General features: G+C 40.7%; 1 protein-coding gene across 1 annotated transcript in view; it reads left to right on the plus strand.

The window, feature by feature from the left end:
• Window positions 1-13,588, plus strand: part of LOC134350432 (lutropin-choriogonadotropic hormone receptor-like) — a 114,769-nt gene that overhangs the window by 41,358 nt on the left and 59,823 nt on the right. Inside the window, exon 2 of the mRNA XM_063055620.1 lies at window positions 2,960-3,031. Coding sequence (XP_062911690.1) covers window positions 2,960-3,031 — 72 coding nt within the window. The remainder of the gene's footprint in view (window positions 1-2,959; window positions 3,032-13,588) is intronic.

Below are 13,588 nucleotides of genomic sequence, written 5' to 3' on the forward strand. Positions count from 1 at the left end.
CTCTCTCTCTTTGTTCACCTTTTCTATCCCTTCCTTCCCCCTCTCATTACCAAAACTCTTCACCCTCTCCCACCTCATTCCATCTGCCTTTCACCCACTTGCCTATCTTCCTGGATTTCTTCTCTCTTGGTTCGCCCTTCCTATCCCTCTCCCACCTCGTTCCATTTGCTTTCTTCCAGCAGTTTATCGTTTGCTTCATGTTCAATCTGTGTTTTCAATTGATGCCACCAACCATGGTATGTCCATTAAAAATAGTGGAAAGGGATGTACACAAAGAGTTGGCTTTAAAGGTACTGGTACAGGAAAGGGAAAAGATGTCATTGCAGGCGATCCTCTGGGATAACAGGATGAAGGGAAATGAATCCAGGGAGTTGTCCCAGTTAGATGGGTGATGCAGGAAAGGAACTGGAGGAACATGGCATGCTAGACAAGTGTTGAAAGGTAGGAATTTAAGGCATCCGTTAGTCTTGCGAGACCATGGATCTGCGCCTAGAAAGTCTTCACTCTCCGGGGCGCGGGCCTGGGCAAGGTTGTATGGAAGACTGGCAGTTGCCCACGCTGCAAGTCTCCCCTCTCCACCACACCGATGTTGTCCAAGGGAAGGGCAAGGGCCGATACAGCTTGGCACCAGTGTCATCGCAGAGCACTGTGTGGTTCAGTGCCTTGCTCAAGGACACAATACACTACCTCGGCTGGGGCTCGAATTCACAACCTTCAGATCGGTAGTCCAATGCCTTAACCACTTGGCCACGTGAATGATGTGAATAGGCAGGGCATAAACCGTGACAGGGCATAAACGTGAATGAACAGGTTCAATTATAGATCCAGAGAAATTATTGCTGCAGATTTGGGAATTAAATATCATGCCCAGATTTTTGAAAAAGAAGGACTGGCAGCTGTTTAGTCTTGGACTAGAAACATGGCAACCGATCTTTCAGCCCATCAGATCAGCAGCAACTATCAAGCACCCAGCTACACTGATTTCACTTCTTCCTCTTGCATTGCCCTTTCTCCCAGAATGCAGATACTCATCTGTGTTTGGAGCAACTTGCGCAGCTGAATTGACATACCAACCGATACATCTTTAGAATTGGAGGTTTACCAGATTGCCTAGGGGAAACACAGATAGTCACGGGAAGAACATGCAAGCTTCACAGGATTAGTACTCAAGGTCTGGATTAAGCCTAATTTGCCAGCTCTTTGAGATGGTGGTTCTGTGGCCTGCAGTTGGCTAGTGATGCGACACTGAATTGAGTTGAACTAAACTGATCTCCAAGAGGACCACAACCTTGTTGTGGGGTTTGAAGGCTTGCATGCCTCGAATGACCCGGAGAGCTATGTTGGCTGAAGTCAAGACCTTGTGCTTTGGCTCTTGGTAGGGTCACCCATGACAAACAGGTCAAAGGGTAGAGGCCATGCTAAGAGTGGTCCACCAGTCCTCCAGATTTGAGGGTTCAACTCAGGGATAACAACCCTGACTGGTCAAAGAACAATTGTTTCAGAAACAGCAATGAAGAAGCCTTCTATATGGACCTTCATTGCTGCCCTAAATGCCAGTGGCGTAATGGGCAGTAAGTAAGAACTAAACTGAATGCCCCTGGACTCCTGGTTTGATATTCTATGTGTTATTCACCCACTTTTCATCGTTTGCGGAATTTGTTCTTTCTTTCATGCATTGTGTGCTTGATATTTTCTTTGAACGGCTCCATGATGTTTCTTTGTTTCATGGCTACCTGCAGGAGGATGGATCTCAGAGATGTTTTCTATGGACAGACTTTAATAATAAACAAACTCTGAATCTTTTGAACTTTGGTTGTGGTAAAACTGTGCCATCAATAGCATTAACATTTCAAATAATTTGGTAAAATTTTGTAACAACCAAGAAGGCAGCTAAAATACATTAATTAGATGGGGATTTTAATCTCTTGTTTATCTGATGCATTCTTTCTCTTCCTATAGAATTTGTTTTCAAATATTAAAAATAAAATGCTTATTGCAATATAATTGAATTATTTTGTGCCATTGAAACTTCAGTTCAACAAAAGAAGAAGATAGCATTCTTTTATTTAACTTGAATCACTTGATTCTAAGTTTGTTCTATTTCTAAAGTCAAATCAACCTTTCACTTAGGAAAACTTTGGATTTTACTGGGACTAATATGGTCAAGTTATACTGTATAAATACAATATTTTTACTATTGCAATCAGTTGAGTTGTTTACAGACCCTAGCTAGTCAGTTTTTCTAGGTTGCTTCCTTCATATCTCTTTTTCTCCTCTGTTTTTCCTCATTCCCCTTGCCCTGCTCCTATCTTCTTCATGTACTCATTGTGTTCAGCTTATGCATAAATTTGTGCAACTGCAAGTAACTACTGCAAATTATGATATTTACGATTGCATCAGAATGATCCTGACATCACAAGTTTATTTTGGCATAACCGATGACCTGATATATCTTAATTCACCTTGTATTGGTTGCTTTTATCATATGCTAAAATAGTTTGAAAATCAGCTTTATTTATCACATGTACAGACAATGAAATGCATCATTTTGTGTTGGGGGCAGCCGCAAGTGTTTGGCATCAACGTGGCATGCCTGCCTAACCCTGACCATACGTACTTGGAGTGTGGGAGCACCCGGAGAAACCCACACAGTCATAGGGAGAACGGACAAACTTCTTTCTAATAGTGGCAGCAATCGAACCCCGATCGATGATCTGTAAAGCAATTGCACTAACTGCTGTGCCTCCTTATGCTTGGGTTAACTAATGGGGTGAATAATTACAGTGAATTGTGCATGACACAAAGTTACCACCTATGGCTTTCCAGGCTACCTTAAATGATGTTGGAGACTTGCAAAGACTAGGGCATTATGCCAGGTGCCAAATATCTTCACACATTTGTTTTCCTCAGTCTGCTCAGCTACATAACTAACATTGCTGTTTTCTTTTTTTTTTCCCAGGAGGTTTACTCACCTGCCCCTGAAAAAGATCCAAAGACATTCTTTTGAAGGACTTAGAGATATCATAAGAATGTAAGTTTAATAAAAGTTGAATTCTGAGTCTGAAATTGTGATAAGTTATTGATGCAAACAGTGAAGGGGCGAATGAAAGTGAGGTGAGTTTGGGGGATGAGCCGAGATAGTATGTTGTGGTGTCCCAGGCAGAGAAATTACAATGCCTATTGAACTGTCCTGGGAGCGAAGTTGGGTCACTCTGGGCGCTGAAAGAATTTGGGGCCTGAGCAGAGAAATTATAATGCATGTTGAACTGACCTGGGTGCAAGGCTAGATCGCTTTGGGCGCCGAGCTGATTTGAAGAGCTTGAGAGTGGCTTTGAGCTAGGTGGTAAAATCTGGGCCTGGAGCGCACCGCTGAACAGTGTGGTTTAGGCCCAGAGCTTTTCATAGTAGCGGTGCCTGGGTCCTGGTGCAAGGTACAATGCACTGTTTAGACAATTTAAATGCTGGCCCAGAATTCGGAGGCAAGAGCTGATTTCACTCGGTCGCCGCAATCTTCACTCCTCTCTCCAAGGTGTGGAGCCTTTTGCTGTTCCATTGTTGGGACAATTTAAGTGCTGGCCTAGACAGACTGAAGAGAGAGGGTGTCAGGATCAGAGGTGAGAGCAGAGTTTGCTCATTCTCCATGATGGTTATCTCCATAGCCCTGAGGGTATGAAGACTGATCTGGCTGCTGTGCCCTGTCCCCGCTAATATGATGAACTGATCAGAGAGGCTTTGGGCCTACTCCGGGGTGCTCTGGGATTTAGATCTGAGGACTCAATTTTGGTTCGGAATGCTGTTGTTCACTTTAATTGTTTGTATGATTGTTATTTTTTTTCTCTTGTGCCTCGAGGGTTGGTCTTTTATTTTTATTTTTGTTCTTTTTTTTTCTTTAGTTGGGTTCTTTTCTGTTTTTTAATTTGTGGCTGCCTGTGAGTAAGCAAATCTCAAGGTTGTATAATTTACACATTCTTTGATAATAAATAAATGAATCCTGAATCATTTTGGGTTTAAATATCAAATGTACATGCATTTCAAGAAATACCTAAACTTTGTTTGGGGTTTCATTAATTAACTTCTCTTGATTGCATTTTTACATCTCTAGTGACTTCTTTTACCACCCTGTCCTTCTACTCCTGTAATCCAGTCATGCTCTGTATTCTTCATTTATGCTCTGCATGTCAGTTATTTTAGTTACCTACCTAAAAGCCTCCTAAATATTGCATTTGTTCCTGCTTCCACCATTTGCTTTGGCACCTCATTCCAGGTACTCACTACTCTCTGCATAAAGAAGTTACCTCTCAGGTCTTCTCCCCTCTTATCTTGTATCTGTGTTCTCTAGTTTTGGACTCTCCAACCTTGGTGAAAAGACTAAGGTCATTTACCTTATCCGTACTCCTCATGATTTGATAAATTTCTATGAGGGTGCCCCTCATTCTCCTGCACTTCATTGGGGGAAAAAAAAGATTCAGTGTGGCCAATCTCTCCCTTTAACTCAGGCACTTTAGTCTAGGCAACATCCTCATAAATCTCTTCTGCACCCTCTTCAGCCTGCCAATGTCTTTTCTATAACAGGGTAACCAAAATTGTACACGATACTCCAAGTGTAGCCTCACCAATGACGTATAGAACTGCAACATAATGTTCTTAGTCCTGACTGATGAAAATCAGCATGCAAAAAGCCACCTTCACCACTCTGTCTATTTGTACAGCCATTTTCAGTGAACTGTGCACTTGTACTCCTGGGTTCCTATGCTTCACAACAGTTGTCACTGGCCCTACCCCTGGTTTGACTATCCAAGATACATCACCTCACACTTATCTAAGTTGAAATCTATTTGCCATTCCTCAGCCCCTCTCCCTAACTGATCAAGTTCTCTTTGTAAGCTCTCATTGTAACCTGCTTCATGATCAACACACTCATTTAGTATAATCAGCAAACTTGCTAATCTTACCATGTGCATTCTTATCCAAATTATTTAGATAAATATTGAATGACAGACCCCCTAACACTGACCCCCGGGGCACCCTACTAGTCACAGGCCTCCAGTCAGAGAATTGACTTAGTGACTCTACAGACTAATCACGTCTCTTAATTGGCATTAATTTAATTTGTCAAAAATCAAATTCCAGATGGTTTGTACTTGGCTACAGATGAGCACTGGGAGGACTAAATTCATTGATTTTAATGACACATATTGTTTCCTCTGATTATGCTGTCCCCTCTGTCACTGTGTATCTGATCATTCAGTAATTACTGTATACATCAATATCCTGCTTCCTCTCAGAGCTGAGCTTCTAACTCCGTATTCTCTCTGTCACTAAAACACTACAAGTTTAGTTTCTTAAAATTTTCATCTTTATTTGATACAGTTCTTTGTCCAATTTTTGGAATGCTTTCCACATTGAAGCTTTTAATTGTGCCATTATTCAGGCATTAAAATAAAATGGGTTTAATAATTTAGATGGTTGTTATTCTATGCATAGATGACCTTGCTGATCTTCAAGAGGACAAATTTTGTCCATGAGCCAGTCCTCATCAGGGGATCAGAGGTGGAGAGAGTCAGCAACTTTAAATTCCTCAGTGTTATCATTTCAGAGCTTCTAATTCTATATTTTGGGATGTTTTCTGCATTGGAGCTAATAAATGTGCCCTTATTAAGGCATTAAAATAAACTCGCTTAATAATCTAGGTTCATTTAGGTGGTTGTTATTCTCTGAATCAGTAATTGGTATATGTATTGAATGTATAATTATCACTTGATGCTTTTTCATGGATGATTCATAAATATTATTTACTCAGAGAATTCAACTTTAAGAGAAAATATCCGTGATGTATCTGCCAATAAACTTAAAAAATATAAATATGCAGACATCTCAGCAAAGTGAAAAAATTTTTCCCTCTCCATTACAGACAGTTCACATTAATATTGTTTTCATTCTGTCAAAATTCCAAATTATCTTAAACACAGAGTAATTGTCAATATTAAAAGTAACTTTGGACATAGGAATAGTAAAAAAAAAATGTGGTAGGCTGTTTAAGATGAGAGTTTTTCCTCTCTGAGGATCATGATTCTTCCTAAAAGGGCAATGGAAGCAGAATTGTGAAGTGTTTTAAAGGGGATGTAGCCACATTTTCAATATGCCGGGAATGGAATTTTACCATGGAGACTGGGAAGTGGAATTGAGCTTAAGTTCAAATCATCTATGATATGGTAGAACAGGCTTGAAGGGCTGAGAGGCCACTCCTGTGTGATAGGTTTGTTCATTCGCCCATAACTGGCAACTTTCAATCAGGGCACTACCCACTTGTACCGGGCTGGTGGATTCTTTATAGAGCCCTTTGAACTCACCCACTGGCCAATTGAAATGTGCAGGTGAAATCAGTTGCCAAGAAGAGATGAGAAAAGCTTTTGACTATATTTAATTAAATTGATTGAAATGTTTTTCAAAGTAAAAAAGTCACAAGAATTGGTCAGTGTTCATATATTCTGAATGCATTCATCTGATAGACAGATTTACTTTAATTAAACTTCATTAGTATTTCAATAGGAGTGGTGTTGGTCACGTAGTGGATGGCGTACCACTAATACAGTGCCAGCACCCCAGGGTCAAGTCCTGCCACTGTGTGTGAGGAGTTTGTATGTTCTCCCTGTGACTAGATGGGATACCTCCCATATCCCAACGACGTACACGTCAGCAGGTTCATCGGTCACATGGGTATAATTTGGTGCACAGGCTCATTGGGCCAGAAGGGCCTGTTACTGTGCTGTATCTCTAAAAGAAAAATTTGGTCATTATCTGCACCATTCTACTGAATTGAAATAAAATTACAAACACTTAACTAGTAGGAAACACCTGTGAGGGAGAAAGAGCTAACACTGAGCCAACCTGGCACTCAGCGCCAGTAAGATGAAAGAGCTGATTGTGGACTTCAGGAAGGAACACATACCAATCCTCATAGAGGGGTCAGAAGTGGAGAGAGTGAGCAGCTTCAAGTTCCTGGGTGTCATGATCTCTGAGGATCTAACCTGGTCCCAACATACAGATGTAGTTATAAAGAAGGCAAGACAGCAGCTATACTTTATTAGCAGTTTGAAGAGATTTGGCATGTCAACAAATACACTCAAAAACTTATATAATTGTACCGTGGAGAGGATTCTGACAGGCTGCATCACTGTCTGGTATGGAGGGGCTACTGCACAGGACTGAAAGAAGCTTGCAGAAGGTTGTAAATTCAGTCAGCTCCATCTTGAGTACTAGCCTACAAAGTACCCAGGACATCTTGAGGGAACGGTGTCTCAGAAAGGCTGCATCCATTATTAAGGACCTCCAGCACCCAGGGCAGGCCCTTTTCTCACTGTTACCATCAGGTAGGAGATACAGAAGCCTGAAGGCACACACTCAGCGATTCAGGAACAGCTTCTTCCCCTCTGCCATCTGATTCCTAAATGGACATTGAAGCTTTGGATACTACCTCATTTTTTTAAATATACAGTATTTCTGTTTTTGCACGTTTTTTTAATCTATTCAATAAACATAATTGATTTACTTGTTTATTTATTATTATGTTTTATTTTATTTATTATTATTTTTTCTCTGTGCTAGATTATGTATTGCATTGAACTGCTGCTGCCAAGTTCAAAATTTTCATGTCACGTGGCAGTGATAATAAACCTGATTCTGATTCTGATTTTCGTTTGATGGTAAATGTTTTTAATTGTTTTTGACAATTCAAATGTACTTTTAGTTTTTAAAAAAATGATATTTTTACTTTTTTGACATTTTTATTTTTAATGGGGCTTGTGACTTTTTTTTAGATTAGATTATGAGGACATTCAGTCCTCGTTTATTGTCATTTAGTAATGCATGCATTAAGAAATGATACAATGTTCCTCCAGAGTGCTATCACAAAAAAAACAGGACAAACCAAAGACTAACACTGACAAGACCACATAATTATAACATATAGTTACAACAGTGCAAAGCGATACCATAATTTGATAAAGAGCAGACCATGGGCATGGTAAAATAAAGTCTCAAAGTTCCGATCGACTCCTGATAGTACCGATAGCAGGCGGCAAAAGGGAGAAACTCTCCCTGCCATAAACCTCCAGGCACTGACAACTGCCAATGCATTGGAAGCACCCAACCACAGCCGACTCTGAGTCCGTCCGAAAACTTCAAGCCTCCAACACCGAGCACTGAGCACCATCTCTGCCGAGCACTTCGACCCCACCCCAGCCACCGAGCAACAAGCAAAGCCGAGGACTCGGGGCCTCCTCCTCCGGAGATTCTGGATCACACAGTAGCAGCGGCAGCTACTTCCAAGTGACTTGGAGCATTTGTGAATATTAAAGACACTCATTTTAATTCTCAGCTTTGGAAATCGTTAAGCTGGGCCTCATCGGTTGTCGAAGTTATTCAGATGCCGCAGCCATCCAGTTGCAATGGGAGAAGCCCTAAACAATGTGCAGGGCAGTGTCTTCGGCTTCTCTGATGAGCTGGCAGTCGGCCTTCCAAAGGAGAACTGCTCTCCGACGATTACAGTGGAGTGAAAAGTATGATCCAGTACAGAAACAATTAGGAAACCTTAAGTGCTTTTTTCATAATTGCACTCACATGCTGGGCCAAGGATAGGTCCTCCAACATAATGACACATAGGAATTTAAAGTTTCTAACACTCTCTCTCCACCTCTGATACTCCGATGAAGTCTGTCTCATGGACCTATGGTTTCCTTCTCCTGAAGTCAATAATCAGCTCCTTGGTCCTGCTGACATTGAGTGAGAGGTTGTTGTTGTGGCACCACTCAGTCATATCTTCAATTTCCTTCCTATATGCTGATTGATCACCACCTTTTGATTGATGTGAAAAACTGGGATATTATTGGTATATTGAAGGAAGAATAACAAGGTTCATAGTACATTTTAATTCAGTATACTGAAATAGAATGAAAAATATAATCAATTGGAATTTTATGTTCAGGGCTTGAATAAGAATTAGTTCTGTCTATTAGAACTCTATACATTCAGAATGATTAGAGTGTACTTAGAATTCTATGCTTGGGATTACTGAATATTCAAAGTTCAAAGTAAATTTATTATCAAAGGATGAATTTGATACCGTATGTTACCTTGAGATTAATTTTCTTGCAGGCATTTGCAGGATAAAAAAAGAAATGCAATAGAATTTCATGAAAAAACTACACATAAAGGGACAAAGACTGACAACCAATGCACAAAAGAAAACGCACTGTGGAAATAAAAATAATACTGAGAACATGAGTTGTAAAGGTTGTAGAATTGGTAGGTTCAGAGTGGTGGAGAATAATGTTATCTACACTGGTCAGGAGTCTGATCGTTATAGTGTAATAGATGTTCCTAAACCTGATGGTGTGGGACCTGATGCTTTTGTACCTCCTTCCCGATGGTAGAAGCAGGAAGAGGACTTGGCCTAGATGGCAAGGGTCTTTGATGCTCTCTTGTGGCAGTGCTCCACGTAAATAGTGGGGAGGGCTTTGCCTGTGATGGACTGGGTTGTATTCACCACTTTCTGCAGCTTTCTCCATTCCCAGGCATTGGTGGTTCTATACCAGACTGTAATGCAACCAGTATCCTAACTCCATGGTGGAGGGTTGTGCTGGTGAAGCGCAGTGCTGACTTACTGGCAGCAAACAAACTAGAAATTACTGTATTAAACACACTTTTTCTCAGATACGATCACTACGATCAATAGCCAGTAATTTTCCCAATGGAGCTGAGCTTTAGAACCACCTATATGATATTTTTACAGTGTGAACTGAAATCTCAAAGGTGCAGGATGGTTGTAGCATGGCGGGTACAAGCCAAATCAAGGCAGCGAGTCCCAGGCCTGAGAACACGCAATGAGCCAGTGCTTGGCCATTGCTGGAGTGGACTTGGAGGCAATCCGATGTGGCAGAGTCAAGGCGGCAGGGCCCAGGCTCAAGAACCAGGAATGAGCCAGTGTTTGGACATTGCCGCGGCAGATTTGGAGGCGATTTGATGCAGCAGAAACAAGGTGAGGCAGTGGGGCCCGAGCGTGAGGCTCAACCTGCTGTTTGGATGATTTAAGTGCCAGGCCAGATTGGAAAGGTTGTGTTTAGGCCAAAACAAGGTGGCAGGACCCAGGCCTGAGAGCATATCAAAAACAGCAGGGCCCGAGTCCAAGAGTGAGGAACGACCTGAGGTTGGGCCAAAAGGTCAGGGTGTCAGGGCCAGAGGAGGGGGGCGGTCCGGTGTTCCGAGAGGTTTACTCATCTCTGCACTGTGACCTGCAGCTCTCGGGCTCCTGGATCGGATACAGTGATGACTGGTTTTGGGGCTGTCGGCTCACTTTCATGGACTTCAGTTCTGAATGTTATTTCCTTACTTTTATTGTTTGTACGATTTTGTTTCTTTCCTGCACATTCGGTGTTTGACAGTCTTTTTTAAATGGGTCTATTTGGTTTCTTTGGTTTGTAAGGAGATGATTCTCAAAGTATGCGTACTTTGATAATAAATGTACTTTCAACTTTGACACTCTGCACCTGTACATCTTTTGGTGACATACTGAATCTAAGCAAACATCTGAGAAAGGTGAATTGGTGGTGTGCTGCCTTTGTGATGACACTTGTGTACTGGTTCCAGGACTGATCTTCTGATTTGTTAATGCCAAGGAATTTTAAACTCCTGACCCTTTCCATTGCTGTTTCACTGTGTGGTTTTGAGTGACTGGAATTCAATGGTTAGATCTGAACTCTTCAAACCAGCTGGTGTCCATGACCAGAGAAGCCTTAATATAGCAAAAGATTTATCTTACTTTCATGTAGATTATTATATTCAAATAGATATGTCACCGCTCGCTTTGAACACCACGTACTGCTGCATGAGATCAGAACAAATTGAGTCAGATAAGCAAGCATGATACTGTCTATCAAAATATAAAATTAAATGTTTTGGAGCAGCCTGAAAAAGCAGGAAGGATTGAAATTGCAATGTAGTGTTAAATTCAGCATAGAAGGTCAGTTGATTTTCATGTAAGTAATGACTTAAGCAAGTATACCAAAGTTTAATTGATCTTTTGTGCGAGTTGTTTATTAGCGGAACTTCTGGTGAGATCGTTACCTCTCATTAACATGACAAGGTGCTCCAAAGGAAGAGCTTACAAATTTCCTCAAATTTACCACATTTAAAAAGCTATAAATTTTCTCCTAAAATTTCAGGTGGACATACTATGTCTAATGGCCATTTGAAAACTTAAGCACGAGATTCTGCAGATGCTTGAAATCCAGAGTAAAACACACAAAATGCTGGAGGAACTCAGCAGGCCAGGCAGCATCTGTAGATTGGAGCTTTTTATTTATTGCTGCTCCTCCTCCTCACCAGTACTAAAACTTTATATTGAAATACTTTCTGTGGCAGCAGTTTCGGTGAATTCAAATACTGAAAATTTTGCTTAAACGTATAGTGCCTATTTACCTCAGATGTATTTGATGTTAATTTCACATTTTTGTTCTAGATTTTTGTTCCTTCAGTGTTAAAGTATATCTTTTCAGTGTTTTACATAAATAAAATAATTATTATAATAAAACATTTATTTCAGGCATTTTTATTCAATATTCATCTGTATATAATGTTCAATGCCTTCCAAAGAATAGTGACCAAGGCAAATAATTCACAAAACTTAATAAAGCTTATTTTACTCAACAGAATGCCTCAAGGTGCTTCAAGGAAAATTATCAAACAAAAGTTAACATCTAACCACGAAAAGACGTAATTTGGGATGTTTATGCTTGACTAAGCCTATGCCTAGTATTTGCCTTTTGGAATGTCCAAGCCAAACTAATCTTCAGTGGCCACGCAGCTCCTGCATGGGCCTCTACCCTCTGCGGTGGTCACTACCAGAAGAGTAGGTAATAGATGCTCAAGCTTGTGACAGTCTTGAGGCAGTTTGTGCTAAGAAAAGCCTTTTAGAATGCTTCCAAGTCTCTCAGAGGTGCATAGAAACAATCAAAGAACACATAGTTTAACGTTTTAAAAGACTGTATTAACTGTATTAACTATTAAATAACTGTATTCTACTTAATATTATGTATTAAGTTAAATAAATAACTTCACATGCAGTATAATTAAGGTCATTTTCTCCGTGCAGATGTGTTGACACTGCAGTAGATGCATAAGTCTTGGGGTTTACAACTAAGAGCAGAGGCACAAGGTAAAAAATGCTGCCATTTGTCTCCAGCACATTTTGTACTTCTGTGCAATAGTAGATAGACATGAGCATCTAGAATATTCTGATACATGCACTACAGCTGATGGTCTGAGAGGCCACGCATTATAGATCAAATGAACTAAAGATTGGTCCAACGGAGGTGTTTATTATTAAAGAAGAGACAAAAGGTGTAGAGGTTTAAGGAGGAATGAGGAGGCATACAAAAGTGAGATAGGTCAGCTGATTCAGTGCTGTCACAACAACAACTTCACACTCAATGTCAGCAAGACCAAGGAACTTGTGGACTTCACACCAGTCCTCATTGAAGGGTCACTGGTGGAAAGGGTGACCAGTTTCAAGTTCCTGGACATCAACATCTCAGAGGTTCTGTCCTAGGGCAAACATATTGATGCAACCATGAAGAAGACACACAAGTGCCTCAGCTTCGCTAGGGAATGCTGTATTAGGCAAGGCAAGGAAGAATACAATCGCAATGAGATCAAAGGAGATTAGTGTAGTTCAATTTTTTTTTTAAAAAAGGTCACCATGCATATGGTTGGCTGGAAAGCCCACAAAAAGGATTTAAAATTGCCTGAGTTGCTTGAATTAAGATCATAGAAAACCTACAGCACAATACAGGCCCTTTGGCCCAGAAAGCTGTGCCGAACATGTCCTTACCTGTATTACCTAGGGCTACCCATAGCCCTCTATTTTCTGAGCTCCATGTACCTGTCCAGGAATCTCTTAAAAGACCCTATCGTATCTGCCTCCACCACTGTCGCCGGCAGCCCATTCCACACACTCGTCACTCTCTGCATTTTTTTAAAAAAAAAGCAACTTACCCCTGACATCTCCTCTGTACCTACTTCCAAGCACCGTAAAATTGTGCCCTCTTGTGTTAGCCATTCAGCCCTGGGAAAAAGCCTCTGACTCTCCACACGATCAATGCCTCTAATCATCTTATACACCTCTATCAGATCATTGTCACTTCCAGATGATTGTGTGTCCACATGATGAAAGTCCACAAGATACAACTGTGAGAAGAACCTGAAAACATTTGTAAGTGTTATTTTTAGGCTACCAAATTGGGGTTGTGATATTGACTACCTACAGGCTGAATTTTGATTTAAAGGCATCATCCTGCAAATTGTAGCTTCCCACCACCGGCTTCTCAGTTGATTGGAGGTGTATATAATTGGGTAGGCAAAAAAGCAAGTTTACTTGTATAGCACTTTTCAAATACGAGGCAGTTCAACATAGAACAAGATATAAAAATCAAACATCTAATTTCAGACAATGTATAAAAGAAAAAAAATCACACAAATAGATATGATAAATACAGTGCAGGAGATTCTAATTAAAAGCTACAGTGCAAAGAAA

The sequence above is a fragment of the Mobula hypostoma genome, chromosome 8, assembly GCF_963921235.1.
Source record: "Mobula hypostoma chromosome 8, sMobHyp1.1, whole genome shotgun sequence".
NCBI classification, from domain to species: domain Eukaryota; kingdom Metazoa; phylum Chordata; class Chondrichthyes; order Myliobatiformes; family Myliobatidae; genus Mobula; species Mobula hypostoma.